At 45.6% G+C, this 25,734-nt stretch overlaps 1 protein-coding gene across 6 annotated transcripts in view; it reads right to left on the bottom strand.

Annotated features, from left to right (window-relative positions):
- Nucleotides 1–22,205, bottom strand: part of LOC138651035 (sulfotransferase 2B1-like) — a 134,508-nt gene extending 112,303 nt beyond the window's left edge. For 3 of the 6 annotated variants that reach the window (XR_011315428.1, XM_069740973.1, XM_069740969.1), the window contains exons 1-5: nucleotides 22,070–22,205; nucleotides 20,449–20,536; nucleotides 16,413–16,533; nucleotides 13,704–13,841; nucleotides 8,250–8,458 (exon numbers count right to left, since the gene is read on the bottom strand). Coding sequence is in view for 5 of the 6 variants with exons in the window: in XM_069740973.1 (XP_069597074.1) it covers nucleotides 8,250–8,458; nucleotides 13,704–13,841; nucleotides 16,413–16,452 (387 nt within the window). In the remaining variant the exon portion in view is untranslated. Of the gene's footprint in view, nucleotides 1–8,249; nucleotides 8,459–13,703; nucleotides 13,842–16,412; nucleotides 16,534–18,000; nucleotides 18,246–20,448; nucleotides 20,537–22,069 lie in introns of all 6 variants that reach the window. The other 3 variants (XM_069740971.1, XM_069740970.1, XM_069740972.1) reach the window with 3 other exon arrangements.
- Nucleotides 22,206–25,734: the final 3,529 nt, after the last annotated feature.

A 25,734-nucleotide genomic window follows, 5' to 3' on the forward strand; every position in this document is an offset into this window, starting at 1 on the left:
AGGTTCGTTATCAGTGGGAGGTAGTTCCATTTAAATAGGGTTGACCTATGGGAAGTGAGATTGACTCCAAGGTAAGTCAGAAAGTGCTCATTATTGGTAAATTTGAACTGGGAGACTATATTAGTTTGCATTTCTTTTGGGGTGTTGATAAATAGGGCTTCGGACTTGTCAACGTTAATTTTAAGGCCAGAGGTTAATTCAAATTCATGAAGAACTGAGAACAAATTTGGAAGAGTAGTTAGTGGGCTGGTTAGGGTTAAAAGCAAGTCATCGGCAAAGAGGCTAGCCTTATATTGTTCACCAAGTCCAGTGGGTCCGAGTATGTTAGGGTTGATTCTTATGGCTTCTGCCAATGGCTCCATAGCTAGGGCAAATAGAGCTGGTGAGAGTGGGCACCCCTGTCTCGTCCCTTGTTGTATAGTGATTGGAGTAGGCCGAGTGGACGGAAGCTGCAAAGAGGCTATGGGCCTATCATACAGTAGTTAAAGGCACGAAACTAGATTTTGGGGATACCGGGAAGGAACAACCACGGGAAGGGCAGCAATCCAAAAAAGGAAAACCACCTATGCCAAAACATGGTATCCATCCTCAGACAGCTGTTTCGGGTATTTGCCCCTCATCAGTGTGGAGTAGGACACAGTTTTGGGCACTGGTGCTCAGGAAGGATATATTGGAACTAGAGCGAGTAAAAGTGAGGCTAACAAAATTAATAAAGGGGATGGGGAACTCCATACAATACTCAGAGAGATTAGCAAAATTAGGATTATTCTATATCTAGAAAAAAGACAACTGAGGGGCGATCTAATAACTATTGTGGCATGGCTAACGGGTGTGTAGTCGACGGGAGGTATGTGCCACATAAGTGCCTTGTTGCTGTAATGTAGCCCGGAGTATTTCTTTCTTGCACATAACCTTGTATGTATATGTGTTTCAGGACCTGTGGTGATGTCAGACCACATGGCTAATCATGTGATGGGTTACTGGGTGTGGTTAGCTCTATATAAGACTGGCTAATGCTTTACACAGCAGATATGTGTGGAGGTGGAACCCTCCTGAGTGTGTCAAGGCTCCAGGACTGAGCCGGAAGGACTGGACACTTGTTTTTCTTTCCCTGAGCCAAAGGCTATTTCCTTTCTGTTATTTTGCCATGTGGTTTATGATGCAATAAACCCTGTGAACTTTTCAAGGAACGTGCCTCCTGAGTCTCAGCCGTCGCACCTGAGTGAGTGAAATCCCTACAATTGGTGGAGAATGCGGCCAGCGTTCCCAGCGGAGACGTAAGTCTATTTTGAATGTCCTGGGTCAAGTCTGTTGCAAGCCAGCAAGCATTGCCGGAGAAAATGGAGGACCTGCTGAAACACTTGGTCCAGATGCAGTCACAGCAGGAGCAAAGGCAGCAAGAGACCAACAGGCTGTTGATGCAGCAGATACAACAGAGCCAGCAGCAGATACAACACAGCCAGCAGGAGCAACGGCAGAGCCAGCAGGAGCATCAGCAGCAGATGCAGCTTCTGGCAACCGCCATCCAGGGCAAGGCGAGCGCCCCAACCCCAGGTCTGGCTGATGACACCCACGTCCGGAAGACGGTAAGATGCGCATTGCAGAAAATGACTCCCGGGGATGATGTTGAGGCCTTCCTGACGGTGTTTGAGAGGGTCGCTGAGAGGGAAAAACTTCCGCCAGAGCAGTGGGCAGAGTTACTGGCGCCATACCTGACGGGAGAACCCCAGAATGCGTACTATGATTTGACCTTGCAGGATGCCAAAGAGTATCACAAATTGAAAGTTGAGATTCTCGCACGTTTGGGGGTGACACTGACTGTCAGGGCACAGCGAGTTCACTGCTGGGCCTATCACCGGGACAAACCACCTCGTTCCCAAATGTTTGATCTGTTGCACCTGGTCCAGAAATGGCTGCAGCCAGAGTCCTCTACGCCTGCACAGATGGTAGAACGGGTGATGATGGATCGGTTTGTCCATTCCCTCCCGAGGCCTATACAGTCTTGGGTTGCCCAGGGTGATCCCCAGAATGCCGACGAGCTGATCGGACTGGTTGAGAGATACCAAGGGTTGGAAGGCTCCTTCGGGAGGCAGCCCATGCCGTACTGGGGGTCCCAGAAGGGAGCTGAGTCCCAAAAAGGGGTGGTGCGTCCAAGGTCACAAAGGGCGGGGGAGGTGGTGCCCAAGGTCCCTACGGGTGATATTATTTGTTGGAAGTGCCACGGGCCAGGACATATAGCTGCCCGTTGTTCCCAGACCACTGAGCAGATGGACTGCAGCATCGGACGCCGTTGTTCATACTATGCGTATCCAGCCTGCAGTGTGAACTCTCCGCCCAACGAGGGACCTCAAGCGTGTCCCGTAAAGGTGAACGGTCGAGCAGTAACGGCACTGTTAGACTCGGGGAGCCTAGTGACCCTGGTGAGGGCCACTTTTCCTCTCCACCTGCTCCCGGGAAAGAAGGTCGGAGTGCGGTGCATACATGGTGATGCAAAGGACTACCCTATGGCCAGGGTGGACATTGAAACGGCATGTGGCACTGAGCCCCACATAGTCGGTGTCGTTCAAGACTTGTTGCACCCTATAATTATTGGCCGGGATTTCTGTTTGTTTTGGGATTTGTGGGGAAAAGGTTCTGAGCTCCCTAGCAGGGAACCAGTGAACCCTGGAAGGGTATCGCCACACCCAGAGGCAGACAGGTTTCCTTTTTGTGTTCTGGTTGGGGATGAGGAGGAAGTATCCCCTACATCTGACATTCTGGAGTTAGAGGTTACCGGTGAAAATTTTGGGACTGTCCAAAATAGGGACCCCACTCTGAGGGAAGCCTTTAATAATGTCACAGTTATTGATGGGGTGGTACAGGAGCCGGGGGCAGACACAAGATTTCCCCATTTTCTGATGAGTGGGGAGTTGTTGTACCGGGTCACGAAAATAAGGGAGGAGTTGGTAGAGCAGTTGGTAGTGCCGGGTCCGTATAGACGGAAAGTGTTGGACATGGCCCATTCACACATCTTGGGTGGACACCTAGGGGTGGAAAAAACGCAGGAACGGGTTGTGCAGAGGTTCTATTGGCCTGGGTGTCACCGGGAAATAGTGAACTATTGCAGGTCCTGCCCTACATGTCAGCTAACTGCTCCTACTCCTCATTTCCGGAACCCCCTTGTGCCACTGCCCATTATTGAGGTACCGTTCGAGAGAATTGCCATGGACTTGGTCGGTCCCTTAGTTAAATCAGCGCGGGGCCATCAGTATATATTAGTCATCCTGGACTATGCCACACACTATCCTGAGGCAATTCCCTTGAGAAATTCTTCCTCGAAGAGTATAGCCCGCGAGTTTGTCCATGTCTTTTCCCGGACAGGTCTGCCGAAGGAGATCCTGACTGACCAGGGGACACCTTTCATGTGCAAGGTGATGAGGGAGTTATGCAAAGCCCTGAAAATTTCCCAGTTGAGGACCTCGGTGTACCATCCCCAGTCAGATGGCCTTGTTGAGAGATTTAACAAGACACTGAAGAGCATGCTGAGAAAAGCTATAGAGAAAGACGGTAGAGACTGGGATTGTCTCTTACCCTATTTGATGTTTTCCATTCGTGAAGTTCCACAGGCCTCCACAGGGTTCTCACCGTTTGAGCTTCTATATGGCCGACATCCACGAGGACTCCTGGATATAGCCAAGGAAACCTGGGAAGCCGAAGTCACGCCCCACAGAAGCGTCATTGAGCATGTGGCCCTGATGCAGCAGAGGATTGCAAAGGTGATGCCTATCGTGAAAGAACAACTTCTCCAAGCACAAGAAGCTTAGGCCAGGGTCTACAACCGGTCTGCAAGAGTGAGGCAGTTCAATCCGGGAGACCGAGTTCTTGTGTTAGTTCCAACGGTGGAAAGCAAGTTCTTGGCCAAATGGCAAGGGCCATATGAGGTTGTCGAGAAACTTGGTGAGATAAATTACAAGATTCACCAACCAGGAAGACGGAAACCATTCCAAGTTTACCATGTCAACCTCATCAAGCCATGGCAAGATAGAGAGCCGACAGTAACTCCGTCATTGTTAAGCAACCCAGAAGGTGAGGTTGGAGCGGTTACTATAGCAGAGACGCTATCGAAGACCCAGAAACAGCAGTGCCGGGAGTTACTCCAGAAAAACAGGGACCTGTTTTCAGAATTGCCAGGATACACGAAGGTCATAGAGCACGAGGTCCTAACAGAGCCACATGTGCGGGTGAATGTGAAACCGTATCGGATTCCTGAGGCTCGTCGAGAAGTTATCTCCAAGGAAGTGGAGCGTATGTTGAGGCTTGGAGTCATTGAGGAATCCAAGAGCGGTTGGTCGAGCCCAATTGTCCTGGTCCCAAAACCTGATGGAGAGTGGAGGTTTTGCAACGACTATCGGAAGTTGAATGAGGTCTCCAAGTTTGACGCCTATCCCATGCCCCGCTTTGATGAGCTCATCGAAAGGCTTGGGCACGCCAGATATATATCCACCTTGGATTTGACAAAGGGGTATTGGCAGATCCCCATGGCACAGGAAGCCAAGGAGAAGACGGCCTTTTCGACACCTGATGGATGCTTCCAGTATGTCCGGATGCCGTTTGGCCTACAGGGAGCTCCGGCGACCTTCCAGAGGGCTATGGATAGAGTCCTTGCACCCCATAAGGCCTACGCTGCTGCGTACCTAGATGATATCGTCATCTTTAGCCCGGACTGGGAGAGTCATCTGGAGAAAGTCCAAGCGGTGTTTGATGCTATAAGAGAGGCCGGATTTACAATAAACCCAAAGAAGTGTGCCTTGGGTAAAGAAGAAGCTAAGTACCTTGGATACATAGTGGGTCATGGAGAAATAAAACCCCAAATCAGTAAAGTGGAGGCAATTCAAACATGGCCAAAACCAGTTTCCAAGAAGCAAGTTAAAGCCTTCCTGGGAATCGTAGAATATTACAGGAGGTTCATCCCAAACTTCGCCACGATGGCTGCGCCTCTGACTGACCTGCTAAAAGGGACAAAATCCATAATGGTTAAGTGGTCCGAAGAAACAGAGTCAGCCTTCCAAGAAATGAAAGAGGCTTTGTGTAAGCAACCCGTTCTGATGGCCCCAAACTTCAAGAAAGAGTTTATTCTTCAGACAGATGCCTCAGATGTTGGGGTGGGAGCAGTCCTTTCCCAAGAACTACATGGGGAGGAGCATCCTGTTCTCTATCTGAGTAGGAAGCTGTCCTCGTCTGAAAAGAACTACTCAGTCGTTGAGAAGGAGTGCTTGGCCATAAAATGGGCAGTGGACACATTACGGTACTATCTGCTGGGACGTAAATTTAGACTGATATCCGACCATGCCCCACTTAGGTGGATGAGGGAAACGAAGGGTAGAAATGCTAGAGTCACCCGTTGGTTCTTAGCCCTGCAGGACTTCAGTTTCCATGTGGAACATAGGGCCAGAAAGCTGCACGGTAATGCGGATGCCCTATCAAGAATCCCTTGTTTAGTGGGAGAAAGTGCCAAGCCCCATGGCTTTCGGCAGAATGGGGAGGTATGTGGCATGGCTAACGGGTGTGTAGTCGACGGGAGGTATGTGCTACATAAGTGCCTTGTTGCTGTAATGTAGCCTGGAGTATTTCTTTCTTGCACATAACCTTGTATGTATATGTGTTTCAGGACCTGTGGTGATGTCAAACCACATGGCTAATCATGTGATGGGTTACTGGGTGTGGTTAGCTCTATATAAGACTGGCTAATGCTTTACACAGCAGATATGTGTGGAGGTGGAACCCTCCTGAGTGTGTCAAGGCTCCAGGACTGAGCCGGAAGGACTGGACACTTGTTTTTCTTTCCCTGAGCCAAAGGCTATTTCCTTTCTGTTATTTTGCCATGTGGTTTATGATGCAATAAACCCTGTGAACTTTTCAAGGAACGTGCCTCCTGAGTCTCAGCCGTCGCACCTGAGTGAGTGAAATCCCTACACTATTTATAAGTATATAAGGGGACAATACAAATATCTCTCCGAGGATCTGTTTATACCTAGGAATGTGACGGTCACAAGGGGGCATTCTCTGCTTCTGGAGAAGAGAAGGTTTTTCCACCAACATAGAAAAGGATTCTTTACTGTTAGGGCAGTGAGAATCTGGAATTCCTTGCCTGAGGAGGTGGTGATGGCGAATTCAGTCGAGGGGTTCAGGCAAATTCAGTCGAGGGGTTCAAGAGAGGCCTGTATGTCTTCCTGGAGCGTAACAATATTGTATCTTACAGTTATTAGGTTTTTTAGAAGGACATAGATCTGGGGATTTATTCTGACGGAGTTTAGGCTGAACTGGATGGGCAAATGTCTTTTTCGGCCTTGCTAACTATGTTACTATGTTACTATGTTAAAACCGCATGATCTTCCTAGTCACATGTGTACTAGGTGCGGTAATGCAGCTTTCTACGCATGTGTACTCATTTACATAACTGTGATCCTTGTGAAAAGCCAGAAAAACACGACACACGAAGTGGAGGAAAGCACAGAGAGAGGTCCCCTCCTTTTTAAAAAATAAATAATAATTAAACAAAAAGTAGCGTGGGGTCCCCCTATATATATTAACCAGCCAGAGTAAAGCAGACTACTGGAAATGGTATTTCAGGCTGGTAAGGGTCCAATATCCATGAACCTTACCAACCTGATAATACCAGGCCGCAGCAGTCTGCTTACCTTTTATGGTTAGCAAAAAAAGTGTGATCCGCTCCAAAAAAATGGCGTGGGATCCCCCTATATTTTCTAACCAGCCAAGGAAAAGGCAGATAGCTATGGCCTCGTATTTTAAGGCTGGTAAGGATCCAATATATATGAAACTTACCTCCCTGATAATATCAGGCCGCAGCAGTCTGCTTACCTTGGATGGTTAGTAAAAATAGTGGGATCCCCTCCCAAAAAAATGGCATGGGGTCCCCCTATTTTTGTTAACCAGCCAAGTAAAAAGCAGACAGCTGCAGCCTGGTATTCTCAGGCTGACAAGGCCCATGGATTTTGGCCTTCACCAGCCTAAAAATAACAGCCCCCAGCAGCCCCACAATTAGCGCATCGAAAGATGCACTAAGGCTACGTTCACATTAGCGTTGCGCCGCCCTGCGTCGGCGACGCAACGCGCGACGCACGGAAAAACGCGCGCAAACGCGCGCAAAAACGCGCGCGTTTTGCGACGCGTGCGTCGTTTTTGACGAAAATCGGACGCACAGAAAATGCAACTTGTTGCATTTTCTTGCGTCCGACGCTAGCGTCGGAAACGACGCACGTGGCGAAAAACGCCACCCAAAAAACGCACGCGTCCCCTATGTTAAACATAGGGGCGCGTCGCCGCTGCGTCGCCGCTGCGTCGCCGACGCAACAGCGGCGCAACGCTAATGTGAACGTAGCCTTATTGTGGCACTTTACCCTGCTCTTCCCACTTGCCCTGTAGCGGTGGCAAGTGGGGTATTATTTGTGGGGTTGATGTCACCAGTGTATTGTCAAGTGACATCAAGCCCACGGCTTAGTAATGGAGAGGTGTTAAATAAAGACCTAGCCAGAATAAAGTATTTTATTGAAATAAAACACAAGGCAGTTTTCCCTTTTTATTATACACCTAATCCATGCGACGCCCTCGATCTCCTGAAAAAAAAAACAAAAACAACACAAATACTTCCTGTCTCACGTAGTCCTAAATAACGAGTGTCCCATGCCGGCTCCAGCTCTGCTACATCTGGATGCCTGGCTCAGCCTGACATCCAGACACTGCTGAGCTTCTAGATGACCACCGAGGATAACTCGGTCTCCGGCGGTCACCTGCACTGCAGTTCTCATGGTCAGCTGACCTTGAGAACCTGCCTAGTGACCAGAGATAACACCGGCGGTCATGTGCATGGCAGTTCTAGCGGTCAGCTCAGTCATCGCAAGAACTGCAGTGGACGCTAACTTCCGGCGGTGTCACAAGGTAAGACCGTGGAAACATACCCTTAGAAATGCACAGTGGTGCACTCTTCACTGGGGGTCTCAGCACTCAACCTCTGATCAAAACTTTTGACATGTTGCAATGCTACTCATGACTTTTTCTTATTGAAAAATAAGAACATGTGCTAAACATACCAAGGAGCAAAGTGGCTTAAAGGCTATGCAAAGAAAAATAAATTTGGTGATAAATTATGCATACTGTTTGAGTTATTTATTTCTGGGTATTACTGCAAACAGCATTACAATCATTTCCGCATTTGTGTCATTTTTATGTTTCTTTTTAAATCATTTACATACCTTAGCCTTGGATTTGAAGAAAGACTTTGCAAAAATGTGGAATGGTAAGTGGGAAGTAAGCACCCTGGGAGAAACAACATCTTTGATCTGTGACTGTCCTTCTAGGGTTTCATACCATGGAGATCGTAGCCAGATAGGAAGAGAGTTGCACCAGGTGGAATCCCCTTTTGTCCTCAGTAAACTTAAAATCTCTATCATCCAGTTTGTTCCTGCAAAGGTAAACTTTTTTATATTACTATTTTTCTATTATTATCTACATAACTAATAAAGTACAAGGTCAACGGTTCCTGCCATTTAGTGAAGAAGTAGGAATATTAGTAGTTGGTTAACGTTGAAAAATCCCTTGCCTAATCTTATGGTTTAGCCTATTGAAAGTATAGACTGGAGGTTCCCAACCTATGGCTCAGAGTCCCTTGATATGTGGCTCCCGGATGTTTGCCAACTTGGTGCATTAGCATCAGGTTTAGCAAACAGCTATGAAGAGCAAGTCCCCAGGTGGTGAATTTTGTGAGTAGTCCTGCACCAAAGAGAAAAAAGTTAATTTTTTTCTCATTAATGTACACTCTGCACCCCATCTTGACTGAAAATAAACAGAAATGTAGAAATTTTTGCATATCTATTAAACAAGAAAAATTAAAATAACAGATGGTCATAAGTAGCAAATAGAGAAATACAGTAGTTGCACTCAATTGTACTAAAGCAAATGAATGTGTGATACATGAAATGTGAATAGCATAATGGCTTGTGAAATCTATGAAAAAACAAGAGATGCTTAGCACAAAACACATTTGGTTCCCACCTTCCTATAAATACAGGCTTTACCAAGATATTAGCCAGAGGTAAGTGTTCACATTAGGCAGTTGGGTCAAGGACCCATCCGATCCATGAGATTACCTTGACATTGGTGGATGGGCTCACATTTTGGGGCCAAATCTTGTGCTAGGCATCTCATGTGTTTTTTCTTAGATTTCACAAGCCATTATGCTATTCACATTTCATGTATTGCAGATTCACTTGCTTTAGTACAATTGAATGAAACAATTTCTCTATTTGCTATGTTAGTCATTTTTGGTATCCACCAGTTCAGACTAGTTCTCTGTTCAGTCATTTTACCTTTACTTGTTTAGATGGTCATAAGCATTCAGACCCTTTGCTCAGTATATTATTAGAATCTGAGGAGAGGCTGCCATCGATCCAACATAAAAGCCCAACTGGTGGAGGGCTGCAGTAATAGTTGACTGTATCTCTGGATCTCTGACACAGTGATCTTGGGGTTCTTCTTTACCTCTCTCACCAAGGCTTTTCTCCCGCGATTGCTCAGTGTGGCTGGACAGCAAGGTCTAGAAAGACTTCTGGTGGTCCCAAACTTCTTCCATTTAAGGATTATCGAGGCCACTGTACTCTTAGGAACCTTGAGAACTGCAGAAATTCTTTTGTAACCTTGGCCAGATGTGTGCCTTGCCACAATTCTGTCTCTGAGCTCCTTGACCAGTTCCTTTGACCTCATGATTCTCATTTGGTCTGACATGCACTGTGAGCTGTGAGGTCTTATATGGACAGGTGTGTGTTAGGTGTCAAGTTCCCACCACTGCACAGGGGGGAATCTCGAACCACCTCCGCTGTGGTCTCCCATTCTTCTTCAGCCGCAGTGGAGCTTGCTCAGCGGAGACGTCGGTCCCAGTGTCTGGCTCAGGCAGATACTGTGCGCTTGGTTACTACTGATCTTCCAGGCTCAGCCATTGTAACCATCACTGTTCTGCGGCGAGCAGATGCTCCTGGGGCTAAGTCCTGCTTTTCCACTACTGAGCATGCCCAAGGGACGACCTCTCATTGGAGGACGGGTGTCACATTCTCAGGTCCTGAACCAGTACCTATTGGACCACTAGGAAGGTCCTGGAGAGCTTTCTCTATAAAAGGTTTGCATTGGCCGCATGGCCATGTGCTAGTATCAACGTATGTTTATGAGCTTAGCTATTTACTCGGTGCGTTCTGCCAGCCCTAACAGTGTTTGCCTTTCCAAATCAAGTCCTATCAGTTTAATTATACACAGCTGGGCTCCAATGAAAGAGTAGAACCAACTCAAGGAGGATCACAAGGAAATGGACAGCATGTGACTTAAATATGAGTGTCTGAGCAAAGGGACTGAATACTTATAACTATGTGTTATTTGCAGGATTTTTCTGCTTTTTTTCAGCCAAGATGGGGTGCAGGGTGTACATTAATTAGAAAAAATGTACATTTTTGAATTTTCCAAATGGCTGCAATGAAACTAAGAGTGAAAAATGTAAAGGATTCTGAATACTTTCCATACCCACTGAATACTGGGGGTGGAGATCTACCGTATATCGTAAGCTGGAGATAAGAGGATGTCGACAGTTAGAGGGGTGCTTCAGCCTGGATGCCATAGTGTTGCAAGCTTCCTTCATGTAAGATTCTGTGGGTAAGGTTCGATTGTCATTCTTTCAGTAATGGGAGACACTGCATGCAACTAATGTGACTCTTGACTGCCAGAGATAATTGTTGCCCTCAAGGTAATAAAGGTTAGGCACTTCTTGTGTAGGGTATGGTTCCCAACTGAAGCCCCACTTAATTATCTAAAATCACGTCAACCTTGGCACACAGTTTTAAAGGACTGATGCTGTTTTTGTGACATAATCGTCAAATAAGAAATTGTCATGAATTTAGAACTGATCTTTCAAACAGCTGTTTACTCCTTTACCTACTTTTACCATGAGTGGTCCAAATCTCCTAGATCATAAATTATAGTGTTAGGCATAAACTAGAGATGAGCTTGGCTAACAAAAAGTATAATTTGCAAATTTTACCAAGAAACTTGATTTGTAGAAAATGATTCTCTTTAAATTCAAAGTACCCCATTATGCTCTGGAGTCTTAACAGACCTCAGAATATAATAATCATAACATGGAAAAAAAAAAGAACCGATACTCTCCTTACAGCTCACTTGACCCAAGAGGAATCAACAGAGTGTCATCATGGATAAAAAAGCATTTTTCTATTTGCTATATTAAAAAAAAAACTATTAAAAATATTTTTGTTGCATGGTATTTCGGCACTAATTTACTATAACCTGTAATATTATGTATATCAAGGAAATTGTCGAGCCCTTTTAAAAAAGCTGTTGTAGTGTCTGCCATTATTACCTCTTGTGGTCGGAATTCTACTGTCTGACTGCTCTAAGTGAAAAGAACCCTTTCATGTTTAGCTGCCAGAATCGCCTTTCTTCCACCCATAATAAGTGCCCCCTAGTCCTTGGTACTGTCCTTGGAAGGAATAAGTCATGTGCCAGTGTTTTGTACTGGCCACACATATTTATAAGTGCAAATGAGATCTCCCCTGAGTCTTCTTTTTTCTAAGCTAGGCAAACCCAACTTTTCCAACTTCTCATATGAGCGTCCTTCCATCCCTTGTAGTAATCTAGTTGCCCATCTTTGAACTGATTCTAACTTCTGAATATCCTTTTTAAAATGTGGAGCCCAAAACTGGATCCCATATTGTACATGTGGCCTCACCTGTGATTTATAAAGGGGTAACAATACGTTGGGATCGCGGGATTTTATCTCTCTTTTTATACATTCTAAAATCTAGTTTGCTTTTGTGGCTGCTGCTTGACATTGAGTACTGCTGCTCAGCTTACTTGTAACCAGAATACCCAAGTCCTTCTCCTGTTCTGTAGTCCTGAGTATACTACCATTTAATGTATAAGCAGCAATAGGATTACTCCATCGCAGGTGCATTACTTTACATTTATCTACATTAAATCTAATTTGCTAAGTGTTTGTCCATTCAAGTCATCTTATTCAGTTCATTTTGTAACATTATATTGTAATGTCAAGGTCACGTTTTAATATCCTACAAAGTTTGGTGTCATCAGCAAATACACTTTAGTCTCAATACCATCCACAAGGTCATTAATAAAGAGGTTTTTGAGAAAATACAGAGGCTACTAATCATAACACATGGCAAATACAATGAGTTTCGGCTAATGCAGCCTTCATCAGGTGACGGAGAATGTATGAATTCTAGAGGGTATTTATATCTTTCTCTGTTCACATGGATGGAGTTTCCTAAAGGGAAAAGCCAATCATTTCAAAATCTCCTACATGTGTCTAGGACCAGACTGATTTATAAATGCAGTTAAAACCCTATATTTTATTTCTCTGGTTTGAGGGCTACAATTTAGGTACAAAACCGTTTTTTTTGTTCTTTGTTATATTTCAAATATTTTTTTTTATCCATGATTTTATCCAACTCTGTTGATTACTCTTGAAATTTCCTTCATCTAAATGGAAGTGCCTTCCAGGATTCTCCACCTGCACTTTCTTTCCATTTAGCAAGGAAATAATTGGGAAAGAAAACATTTCCTCCAACGTACACTGGAAAGGCATCATGCTGATGATGGAATTCATGTGTCAACCAAGTGAAGTTTAATGTTGTGCTTATCTACACAACCTATGCAGGTGAGTGAGTCAATTTAATTCTCCTTGATACCAGTAGACGCTCATCACGCTTAGATAGCACCTTCTGTTTTCTCCCCTCTTATTTTTCCTTTCCAGTTTCCCAGTTTCCCAGTGGCCACTCACTTGTCTGAGGCACTCTGCTATTCCTGGTGCATCCTGCCTGCCCACACTTTTCTAAGGGCCTCTTCTCTCTGCAGTTGCAACCCAGTATCTTCACTCTAAAACAGGGCTTCCAGCCATGACCAGGTCTTAGTGGTCATGGAGCATAGTAACAAAGTGGTATCTTGAAGTTACAATGCGGTTTGATGTCTGAGACCTGGTGTAATCACTCTAGAGCAGTGCTCCCCAGGTCCGGTCCTCAAGAGCCATTAACAGGTCATGTTTTAAGGATTTCCTTAGTATTGCACAGGTGATAATTGCATCACCTGGACAGGCAAGCATTTAATGATCTGTGCAATACTAAGGAAATCCTCAAAACATGACCTGTTGGTGGCTCTTGAGGACCAGACTTGGGGAACAATGCTCTAGAGCATGTCTTGTGGCTGCAACCAGGCAGAGGTCACGGCGTGTTGTAACTTGAGGTAACAACATTATGACGTGTCGTAACTTCAGAAGCCTGTTTGCAGCTGGAAGCCATGATCTAGACATCAGCTCATGCCGGAGGAAAGAAGAGGCCCTTAGGATAGTGGGTAGCGGGAACCAGATGGAGTGGGCAGTGAGGTTAGTATTGGGTTCTTTTTTTTTATTAACCTTTTGCTGACCCTCCAAAGTTAAGCAAAACAGCGACTGCAGCTATGCGCCATGTTGCCTCAAGCAAATTTTTTTTTTTTAAATCTACGGTATGTGTGGAGAATATGGATTTTTGAAAATTGCTAGAATTCAATTCTATTGAAATTTGCCATCTTTAGTGTAAACTTATCCCATAAAGCAAATGTCACAAAAAGGTTGACAGTCAAAAAACAGGTAAAAGACTTACCTGACTTAGGATAAGTGACAATATAGACATCGTCATCGAGAACTTGAAATTCATTTTCTGCAAAGTTGAGAGCCTTCTCAGAATATGATCCACGGGAAAAGTTAACACCTTTATATTTAAAATATTCAAATGACATTTCTATATGGAAACAAAATTACAGTAATTCATATTTATTGGAAAAATCCAGTATGGCAGTACAGTATTTTCATTTCACATAAATAAGATTCTGTTTCTATTGTCATTTTTCTGGGGCACATTACAGTGTATGCTGTTATGATCTGGTGGTTTAGGAGCAACATGGAACGAGCTCTGAAGGAAGTGGTATCTGTACTGACCGCAGTCCCTAAGCTCAACACAAGTAGCCGTGGGATGCTCCTAACTCTCCCTAGGCATCTCGTCACAGCCTAAGAGCTAACTACCCCTAAAGATAGAAGCAGGAAAACTATCTTGCCTCAGAGAAAATCCCCAAAGGATAGATTAGCCTCCCACAAATAATGACTGTGAGTGGAGAGGGAAAGGACATACACAGAATGAAACCAGGATGAGCACAGGAGGCCAGTCAAGCTAGATAGATAGGACAGGATGGAATACTGTGCGGTCAGTATAATACACTACAAAAATCCATACAGAGATTACAAACATCTCCACACCTGACTAAAGGTGTGGAGGGTAAATCTGCTTCCCAGAGCTTCCAGCAACACAGAGTTAATTCATACTGATAAGCTGGACAAACATAGAAAGCACAGAACGGATAAGTCCACAATCTGTGGACAGAAAAGAGCAAGCAAGAACTTAGCTTTGCTGAACTGGTCAGGATAACAGGGAAATCCAAAGAGATGTGAATCCAACCAGGAACCATTTACAAGTGGCACTGGCTGAAGGAAAGAGCCAGGCATAAATAGCCGAGCAGAAAAGACAATCAGTAGAAGCAGCTGCTTACAGCTAAATCCAAGGAGCAGCCATACCACTTGAAACCACAAGAGGGAGCCCAAGAGCAGAACTCACAAAAGTGCCACTTACAACCACCGGAGGGAGCCCAAGAGCGGAATTCACAACAGTATACAGGTGTATAATTACCATAAGGCCGGCCTCACACTCAGCGTATAAAAAGTGGACATCCAGCAGAGGGCGCATCACCGCGAATGAAGGTAACTATAGATCATTGACCTACATTACCTTCATTCCCCTGGGTTTTGCAGGCAGGAGCACAGCTGCATTATAGCAGAGCTCCTGCCTGTAAAATATTTTAACCCCTTTAGATGGATTTACATCGTGAGACGTTACAGATCAACGGAAGGTATGTATATTGTTGGTTTATTATTTTTTATTTGTTACAGAGCGAGGGTCTTCAGGTGGATTGAGAGAACAATAAAATATTAAAAGAGCCTGTGTGTTTATTTCATTAAAATAATTTTTAATATTGTGTGTGTTTTTTTTAACCATTTCATACAATTGGATTAATAATGGATAAGTGTCAGAATTGACGCCTCTCCATTATTAATTTGGCTTAATGTCACCTTACAATAGCAAGGTGACATTAACCCTTCATTACCCCATATCCCACCGCTACACGGGAATGGGAAGAGTGGCCAAGTGCCAGAATAGGCGCATCTTCCAGATGTGCCTTTTCTGGGGTGGCTAGGGGCAGATGTTTTTAGCCAGGGGGGGTGCAATAACCATGGACCCTCTCCAGGCTATTAATATCTGTCCTCAGTCACTGGTTTACCATTCTGGCGGAGAAAATTGCGCGGGAGCACACGCCAATTTTTTCAGCCATTTAACCCTTTAATTTAATAGCTAGAGAGACCAAATTTTGCACATACACACTACTAACATGAGTAGTGTGGAATATGCAAAAAAATGGGGATATGAGATGGTTTACTGCATGTAAACCATGTCTCATATCATGTCAGGTTTAGGAAGGAGAAATGAAAAGCCGGCAATTGAATTACGGGCTTTAAGCTATCTAGCACTGTATGAAATCTTAATATATATACATATATGTGTCTCACTGACATATATATATATATATATATATATATATATATCTATTCTATGTGTACACATTTATTCTACATATTCTATTGTAAGCTGTCAGTGTGATTTTACTGTACACCGCGCTGAATTGCCGGCTTTTCTCTCTAACACCGCTGCGTATTTCTCGCAAGTCACACTGCTGGTCCGTGTGTAATCCGTATTTTTCTGGCCCCCATAGACTTTCATTGGCGGATTTTTTGCGTAATACAGTGACAAACGCAGCATGCTGCAATTTTCTACGGCCGTAGAAGACCGTATAATACGGATCAGTAAAATACGGCTGATAGGAGCTGGGGCATAGAGAAGCATTGTACCGTATGCAATCCGTACTTTCTGCACCTCTCTTACGTCCGTAAAACACGGTAGTGTGACGCCGGCCTCAGACGCTAAAGCTTACAAAGAACTATGTTATTAAAAAAATATATAAACCCAAATAAGCTTTTTTGTTTCCTATTGCAATTTTGACATTATTGCAAAAAGACTAGACTGGACTTTGCTAAAAAACATCTAAAAAAGCCAGCACAGTTCTGGAAGAACAGTCTCGTTCCACGCTGTAAATCCATCTGAAGGGGTTAACTAATTTTACAAGAAGGAGCTCTGCTAATGCAGCTGTGTTCATGCCAGTAAAACCCCAGCGAATGAATGGAATGTAGGTCAATGATCTGTAGTTACCTTCAGTTGCGGTGAGGCACCCTCTGCTGGATGTCCTCATATAAACTCGAGCCTGGGAAAATATTCTGAAAAGTTCCCTGATTTTTCATGTGGAGTTGAGTCAGTATTGTTCTATTCATGACTGCAAAAAGAAATGTGATAAATGAAAATTCAGAGCTGCTTCCCTCTTCTGGTAAGGATCCCAAATGAATATTATATGTAGAATATACCTCTGGGTAATGTTTGGATTAGTGATAATGACACTCTTTTGTTAATGGAATAGAATTTATTTAGAAATCCAAAAAGGGGATAATTTTTTTCATGCTGGTTACAGATTAAAATAGCTTGAAAAACCTTAAAAAGTAATGAAAAACACATATGTTGAGCACGTAAGTCAGGCATGGTACTTGTGCTAGGTTGTAAAGTTTCAGAGCCGCCAGCAGGTTATGGCCATTGTCACTCACGAACATACCTGGTTGTAGGTTCAGTGGTGACAGCCACAGATCAGTCTGGTCTGTTAGAGCTTTCAACAACTCTGCAGCTGTGTGTAGTTTGCCACCTAAGCAGATTAGCTTCAGCAGAGCCTGTTGTTGCATGGCCGAGGCAGTTCTGTTGCGCTTCCAGCTTGATGTTGATATTTTTGAGATGGAGGGTGAGGAGGTGGTGTAGGAACCGCTGTAGAAGGTGGGGTAAACCATTATTGAACCAAGGTCCGCACGCCTCTGTATTGGAAGCACGTGTTCTGTCCCAGCGTATTACTGGGTCCCAGCATCCACAATGTTCTCTGAGTGTGCCATCAGGGAAATGTGGTGTCCCTGGCCACCAGCACTTGTCCATGTGTCCATGGTTAAGTGGACTTTCCCAGTAACAGTATTGGTCAGCAGATGGCTGATGTTATGGGACACGTGCTTGTGTATGGTAAGGACGGCACACCAGAAGAAACAGTTGCAGCTGGGAACCAAGGGACAGCTGCCACCATGAGGATGCGGAAAGCTTCAATCTCCACAAGCCTAAATGGCAACACTTCCAGGGCAAGCAGTCTTGAAATGTAGCAGTTTATTATTGTGGCCTGTGGGTGGCTGTGGATTTAAGCTTGCGTTCCAAGGACTGTGGTAGGGACAACTGAACACTGTGCTGGGACAAGGACGTGGACGTAGTTGTTGACAGTGGTTGCAAGTGTGCAATTACTGGTGCAGGGTGGAAGGCATCTTCACCTGTGCCATAGACAGGGGATTGGCATGCACAAAGAACAGGGGAAGATGCAGTGGTGTCTCCTGCAGAAACTGGAGCGCCCCTGTGGGCAGTGGGGTACTTGGTACCAAGTCCTTCGGTTCTCAGGGGGATGTCACAGTGGCTGACCCGGTCCGTGGCCCTTGGGACGTCCGTGTAAAATGGAAACATCTTTAAAGGGATATGTTTGTGGTGCCACCTGTGGTATTCGGTCAGGTTGACCGACGCTACTTTAAGGGGTCCACTGGGGTGATGTTATGGCAGCTAGATGGTATACCTTCCCACAGGTGAAGTATGTCCCCAGGGCTTCCCAGTGTACAGATGGTGGATGGGGTGAGGCGCAGTGAAGAACGAGGACACAAGTTTGCACTGTCTTTACCTTTTAATGAAGGCTTCAGCATCCACAGTCCAGAGCACCAGACCACAGGGCTGGCAGAGTCCGGCTGGTTTGGAGGCAAATCAAGAGTCCCCTTATCCAGGTAGAAATCAGTAGTCTTCCTCTAGCGCCTGGGTGTTGTAGTATCTCACTGCTAAGCGTCTCATAAGGCCCTCACAGATGTTGTAGATGTTATGTCTTTCTCTCTGTCCCCTGTTATGAACTTGTGGTTCAGAAACACAATGGACCTGGTGGTTAAGAGCACACCAAGTGACCTGATAGTTACTAATAACATAGGACGAGCTCTGAGACGTGGGAACTCTGCTGACCACAATCCCTAATCCTATCACACCACACTAGAGGTAGTCGTGGAGCGTTCCTGACCAGACCTAGGCGCCCCGGGCACAGCCTGAGAAACTAGCTAGCCCTGAAGATAGAAAAACAAGCCTACCTTGCCTCAGAGAAATTCCCCAAAGGAAAAGGCAGCCCCCCACATATAATGACTGTGAGTAAAGATGAAAATACAAACACAGAGATGAAATAGATTTTAGCAAAGTGAGGCCCGACTTACTGAATAGACCGAGGATAGGAAAGATATCTTTGCGGTCAGCACAAAAACCTACAAACAACCACGCAGAGGGCGCAAAAAGACCCTCCGTACCGACTAACGGCACGGAGGTGCTTCCTCTGCGTCCCAGAGCTTCCAGCAAGCAAGAAAAACCAATATAGCAAGCTGGACAGAAAAAATAGCAAACAAAAGTAACACAAGCAGACTTAGCTTATGCAGGGAAGACAGGTCACAAGAACGATCCAGGAGAGAGCAAGACCAATACTGGAACACTGACTGGAGGCTAGGAACAAAGAACTAGGTGGAGTTAAATAGAGCAGCACCTAACGACTTAACCTCGTCACCTGAGAAAGGAAACTCAGAAGCCGCAGCCCCACTCACATCCACCAAAGGAAGCTCATGGACAGAACCAGCCGAAGTACCACTCATGACCACAGGAGGGAGCTTGACCACAGAATTCACAACAGTCCCCCAGATGGATAGGACAAACCCGTATGACCGGTGGCTTGAGGCGTTTTACAGGGACTCTATCATGCCCCAGCCTTAAAGCGGTGCCACCTTGCCTCTTCATATGCAGGACTGTCTATCAATCCCCACGGGCTCACTGAATCTTTCTTTAGTTTCTTCAAAAGTGCTTCATTAACATTTTCTATTATCTGTCTTAATCTCAATTTTATTGAAAGTGCTTTATCATATTTTCAGACCATCTAACTGAATGGTATTCTTTCCTTTTCAGTTTCCTCTTTCTGCTAGGAGCTACAGACTCCCATGTCTGCTCCGCTATTCTCCTGTCGTACCAGCTCTGCCTCAGTTGATGTTCCATGACAAGCTCCCTTCAATATATTAACTTTCTAATATTCCGACTAACTAGCATGATAAACCAACTCTAAGCACGAGTTCAGCAAAGTGCGACGATTCAACATTCCCTTTAAGGGTTCAAATAGCATTCAAGTCTTTCAATGAGGTAATGGAAACAATACTCAGTCATTAACTCTAAAACAGCAGAAACTTTCACGATGATATCAGGAACAGTCTCTTCAAAAAGCTCCTTTTGTAAAACCAGTAGGGAGCACCTTTAAGAAGGCGCAAACTATTTACAAGCAAAGTTTATGAGCCTCTCACTGTCCGTGACTCCAGTGTCTTTAACGGAAAGCAACTGTGCAAACTAAGGATCCCTTTAACAGGGGACCCCTTTTAGAAATAACCCCGGTTGGGTTCAGAACTTGGAATCCTCCTTAAACTGAGTACCCCTTTAAGACATAACCCTAAACGGGTTTAAAGCAGCAAAAGAATGAACAGTTAACTATATATAGTCATTTGCAGATTTTTCAAATGACTGGAACAGTTCTGGCGGTAGCACTGGCGGGGGCAGTCCTCTTGGATACGAACGGCTGCCCGGCATTACATATAGTGCATCTGCACTCTGGATTGGAGTCTGCGTGCTCACAGTTCTCTGCTCCACTAAGGCACCGGCACATCTGGAGCACAGAACAACAACTGCTCCTTCAGGGGCGGCTGCTGTGTCTCTCACCTGGCCAGGTGAGGGCGGTGTTGGGAAATGTGGAGCCTCCGGTGGCAATGGCTCCGAGTCACAAGATGGCGGTCTCCTCTCGCTCAGTTCATGCTTATGCACATGGAGAGCATACCATCCCTTATCTCCAGGGGTGAACCTAGCCTTTCTGCTGCCTGAGGCGAGCTGCAAAATGATGCCCCACACCCCCCACAGTACAAATAAATCTGGTTTACTCTTTACTCGCCTAACCTGACGCACATGTAAAATATATTACTATTTAAAAGTGTATGTATTTGAAACATTGATCTTTGCACTTGTTACATTTCTGTTTATGTAGTAGAAAATAAAGGATTTTACGAATACTACTCACTGTATGGTTTCAGCTTCGGAAATCAACAGCTGGGCCTTAACAATGAAAAGAGTTCAACATTCCCTCTTGCCAGGTAGAACTTCAAGGTCTTGGACAATAAAAAAAAATATACAAAAGACACAAATGAATACACCAATAACCAGTGCTGCGCACATTATAAGTGCATACTGTACATCATCCCAAGTCTTAGAGACTCTAACGTCCACTCTTAAACTGCCTCCCCATTTTAGACAATCCATACTTGTGTTAGAAGGGTCCATTGACACTCAGTAAAATAAAGTGTCCACCTTTCTTAATGTTGCATGTCGCATGTTGTTGCATGTTGTCGCATGTCGTCGCATGTTGCATGTTGTCGCAGCTTGTCGCATGTTGTTGCATGGTGTATGGTGTATGTGCACACAGTGTAGATAGACGAGTCCGGCTCTGCTACACCTGGATGCCTGACGTGACATCTAGATGTAGCAGAGCCTGTCGATGATCGCCGGAGATAACTCTCCAGCGATCACCTACACCGCAGCGTTTTCACGATCACCTGATCAGCTGTTTGTGAGAACCAGACTAGTGACCGGAGATAAGTCCCGGTCACGTGTATGGCAGTTCTCGCGATAAGTTATCGCGAGAACTGCAGTGGACGAGGGACGTCCGGCGGCGGGACAGGTGAGCCGGCAGACATGCGTAGTAAGCTGCATTTACGCAGTTTCTACGCATGTGACTAATCATTAGATGCGATATTATCACATCCAATGATTGTCTATGGTACATTTACGGCGCGGCGATGGAGCGTCGCCGCATTGTAAACAGACATTCTGCGTTCTGAAAAGACGCGCCGCATGTCTGTTTACGTGGGTCTGCCGCCTGCGTGTTTTACCGCATAGTGGAGACGGGATTTCATGAAATCCCCTCCACTATGCTGTATGCAGCGTCAAACACGCAGCGTTTCCTGAGCGTGGAAACATACTCTAATGCTTGACGTCTATGGGCACTTAAGGGTTAACAATAGGAAGCATTAAGGCTACGTTCACATTAGCGTTGCGCCGCCGTGCGTCGGCGACGCAACGCGCGACGCACGCTAAAACGCGCGCAAACGCGCGCAAAAACGCGCGCGTTTTGCGACGCGTGCGTCGTTTTCCGACGAAAATCGGACGCACAGAAAATGCTACATGTAGCGTTTTCTTGCGTCCGACGCTAGCGTCGGAAACGACGCACGTGGCGAAAAACGCCACCAAAACGACGCACGCGTCCCCTATGTTAAACATAGGGGCGCGTCGCCGCTGCGTCGCCGCTGCGTCGCCGGCGCAACAGCGACGCACATTGGCGGAACGCCAATGTGAACGTAGCCTTACTTTCTTTTCCCATCCACCCTGTCCTGTCCTGTGCTTATCTGCACCATATCTCCAGTGCTCACAAACAGTCCACAGCTACTTCTCTCCTCCCACAGGAGTCACAGTCTGACAAGCTGCAGGCACCAAAAAGGAAAAAAAAAATCTCGGCTCACCCAGGCTGCAGAGCCGACTCCTTTGATTCATAGCAGGGAGCCGGCTGTTTGTATCGGCTCATTCACGAATGACACTCCCTAGCATGTGGGGGGAGGGGGTGAATTACGTTTTTTATAGTTACTTACTAGCCTGCTGGTTACTGCTACAAGTCGGCCAGCAATGTGTGTGTCCGAGTCCCAGCACAGCAGCCAGCAGGTCAGGAGACAGGGCACCGCTTCTGACTGCACCTCAGCCCGGCCGGGTGGTAACAATGAGTCACCTCACGTGCTGCTGGGCACGCCTCACGTTACCTTGTTTGTGACACTGCACTGTCAGCAACAGCAAGTGTCAGAGCAGGGATTGCAGGGAGAGTCGGCACCACTTGTTCTAACTAGGGTTGAGCGAAACGGATCGGACAAAGTGAAAAATCGCCGACTGTCGGCAAAGTCGGGTTTCGTGAAACCCGACCCGATCCAAGTGTGGGATCGGCCATGAGCTCGGCGATCTTCGTGCCAAAGTAACATTTCGTATGATGCTTTCAGCGCCATTTCTCAGCCAGTGAAGGATGATGCAGAGTGTGGGCAGCGTGATGACATAGTCTCGGTCCCCACCATCTTAGAGAAGGGCATGGCAGTGATTGGCTTGCTTTCTGTGGCGTCACAGGGGCTATAAAGGGGCGTGCACGGCGATCGCCATCTTACTTCTGCCGATCTTAGCATAGGGAGACATTGCTGCAGCTGCATCAGAAGAAGGGATATACCGTATTTTTCGGACTATAAGACGCACCCATGTTTTAGAGGTGGAAAATAGGGAAAAAAAATATTTGAAGCAAAAAAGGTGGTAAAACATTTAATAACAACACGTATAATCGTATGTTTATGTTATTATATATAATAGTATGTTATTATGTTGGAAGCTGCGGGACCAGTGTGGTGTCTGTAAAGTACTGTATGAAGATGCTGGAGGGTGAGTATAAGAATGGGGGCACAGGGCTTATATTTAAAGCACCACTCCAGCACTGAAAAATAACATTGGAGTGCTGCTTTGAGATCCCATTGTGAGACCTAGAACTCCCAGCATGTCCTGCAGAACCTATGGCATGCTGAGAGTTATAGTTCCCCCCCAAAGTGGCAGAGTGCTTTATTGTGTGTTGTAGTGACTAGCCTTTTAATTGTGGCAGCCAGTCACACTGTGGTGAGGTAAAATACTGGAGCATCCCATCCCATGACACCACAGAGCGCTCCCTCTTGTTGCCTCTCCACAGCACAGGAGTAAGCTTGCAGATTGTAGTGGGGAGTCTGAAGGACCTGTGATGACATCAGAAGAGGGAGGGCTCTGTGCTGCCATATGATGCTCCAGCCCGTCCTCTTCATGACATCACACAGGTCCTTGTGCTGGAGCACTCAACATCCAGCACAGCCTGTCAGGTATGCAGCAATCTTGTCCCCTCTGGCCCCAGCTGCTGCCTCCTCCACCAGACACACAGATCTCCCAGCTGCTACAGTAATCCAGCGCTGAAGAAACCATGTGTGTCAATATGAAGGAGTATTCATTTGCTGCTCCAGACTCACTGCTGAACTGACAGGTGGGCGGGGAAACAGCTAATGAATATTCACTGCACTTTAATGATCAGGACCATGTGGTTTCCTCAGCACTGATTCCTAAAGCCTGGCAGTGACATTTTTCTGCCTCCTGCCTCCCAGTGCAATTGCACTCGCTGCTGCTGCACCCTCCCCACGTTACATCCCTACCATAAGACGCACCCACACTTTCCTCTCAAATTTGGAGGAAAAAAAGTGCGTCTTACGGTCGGAAAAATATGGTAGTTAGGGAGGGAAGATTAAGCCCCGAAACTGCTTGTGCTGTAGCAATTTCCACTGTCCAACACCACCTTTTCTTTGCAGGGACAGTGGAGTTTATATTTTTGTGCATCAGCTCTGTAGCTTATTAGGCTGCCTTATAAGGCTCCCTGATAGCTGCATTACTGTTTGTACGACGCTGTGCAAACCAACTGCTTTTTTAAAAGCAAAAATCCTGTTGCTCCTTTCTGCACAGTTATCTTGTTTATTTGTCCACACTTTTGTGTGCAGCAGTCCTTTTTATTGCTGCCATATTTGTCCTAAGATAATGGTAGGGAGATTGAAATTGTACTACAGCCCCTGAATTTTTTGATATATCTTCCAGCCACGTTCTGCCACTTACATTGTGTAGTGTAATACACTGGGCCTGAGTTTTGTTACTGTCTCCCCCCAAAAAAAGGGAGATTTAAATTGGCACTAGGTGGATCTACGTCAGTTCTGTTAGTTTGTCGTATATCTTCCAGCCACGTTCTGCCACTTACATTGTGTAGTGTAATACACTGGGCCTGAGTTTTGTTGCAGTCTCCCCCCCAAAAAAAGGGATATTTAAATTGGCACTAAGTGGATCTATGTCAGTTCTGTTAGTTTGTCTTATATCTTCCAGCCACGGTCTGCCACTTACATTGTGTAGTGTAATACACTGGGCCTGAGTTTTGTTGCAGTCTCCCCCCCAAAAAATGGATATTTAAATTGGCACTAAGTGGATCTGCGTCAGTTCTGTTAGTTTGTCGTATATCTTCCAGCCACGTTCTGCCACTTACATTGTGTAGTGTAATACACTGGGCCAGAGTTTTGTTGCAGTCTCCCCCCCCAAAAAAGGGATATTTAAATTGGCACTAAGTGGATCTACGTCAGTTCTGTTAGTTTGTCGTACATCTTCCAGCCACGTTCTGCCACTTACATTGTGTAGTGTTATACACTGGGCCTGAGTTTTGTTGCAGTCTACCCCCCCAAAAAAGGGAGATTTAAATTGGCACTAGGTGGATCTACGTCAGTTCTGTTAGTTTGTCGTATGTCTTCCAGCCACGTTCTGCCACTTACATTGTGTAGTGTAATATAAAATATATTAAATATTAAACTGATAAGAACAGATGCTACACTTTATCTTGAGCGGCAGCGACGACAACGACGATTTCAGCCAAACGGCCCAGCAGCGGTAACCAGATATGTTTTAGCACTTTCACCACACCAAGGCCTAACACTGACTCTTGATCCTGGCCAAAAGGCCCAGAAGCAATAACCAGAAATCGTTTTGCACTTGTGCCGCACAAGACCTAACACTGATATCCTTTGGGGAGATGGAGCAAAAGATTGCCCTGAGGAGGACATTTTAGCAAACCGGACGCCTTCACAGTGACAGTTCTGCTGTTTGCTCAACCTGTGAGCCACTCGTTTTTAAACTGCAAAACCCCACCTATTGTAACCCTGCCCCCCTCTTTGTTCCAATGTGCACTACTGAGTGCCAGGAAGAGGTGTGTGAGAGGGGAATTAAAAAAAACAAGCAAACAGCTGTCTTCTCTTAGCTCTCCTAATGCCGGGTGTTGCAGAACCCCCCAGCACCAAGAATATGTTATGCAGTATATGTATGTATAATAGTTTCCATGTGAAATACATCAGTCCACAGGCTGCGCCCCTGGACAAGATATTCTCTTTCTCACCTCCCCCACCTTTGTAATTCCCACAGTAAATATTGTCAGGCTCTGGCCCCCTGCGGCTATTGTAATGTATGTCTGGCCTGCTGTTTTCCTATTGGCCTGCCCTGTGTATCTGTGTTATATATTCTTGTGTGCTGTGAATAAAGAGTGTTCTTTAGACTGGAAATACGTGGAGAAGCAGTCAGCTTTTATATGCTCTCATGTAATCAAGAAATTCCTGTCAGCGTCATTCATTCAGAATCTAGCAAAAGCAGAGTGGACCTCCTGAAATACGGGGGTGCTGATAGAGGTACTACA

This window comes from Ranitomeya imitator, chromosome 10 (assembly GCF_032444005.1).
Source record: "Ranitomeya imitator isolate aRanImi1 chromosome 10, aRanImi1.pri, whole genome shotgun sequence".
In the NCBI taxonomy this organism is placed as follows: Eukaryota; Metazoa; Chordata; class Amphibia; order Anura; family Dendrobatidae; genus Ranitomeya; species Ranitomeya imitator.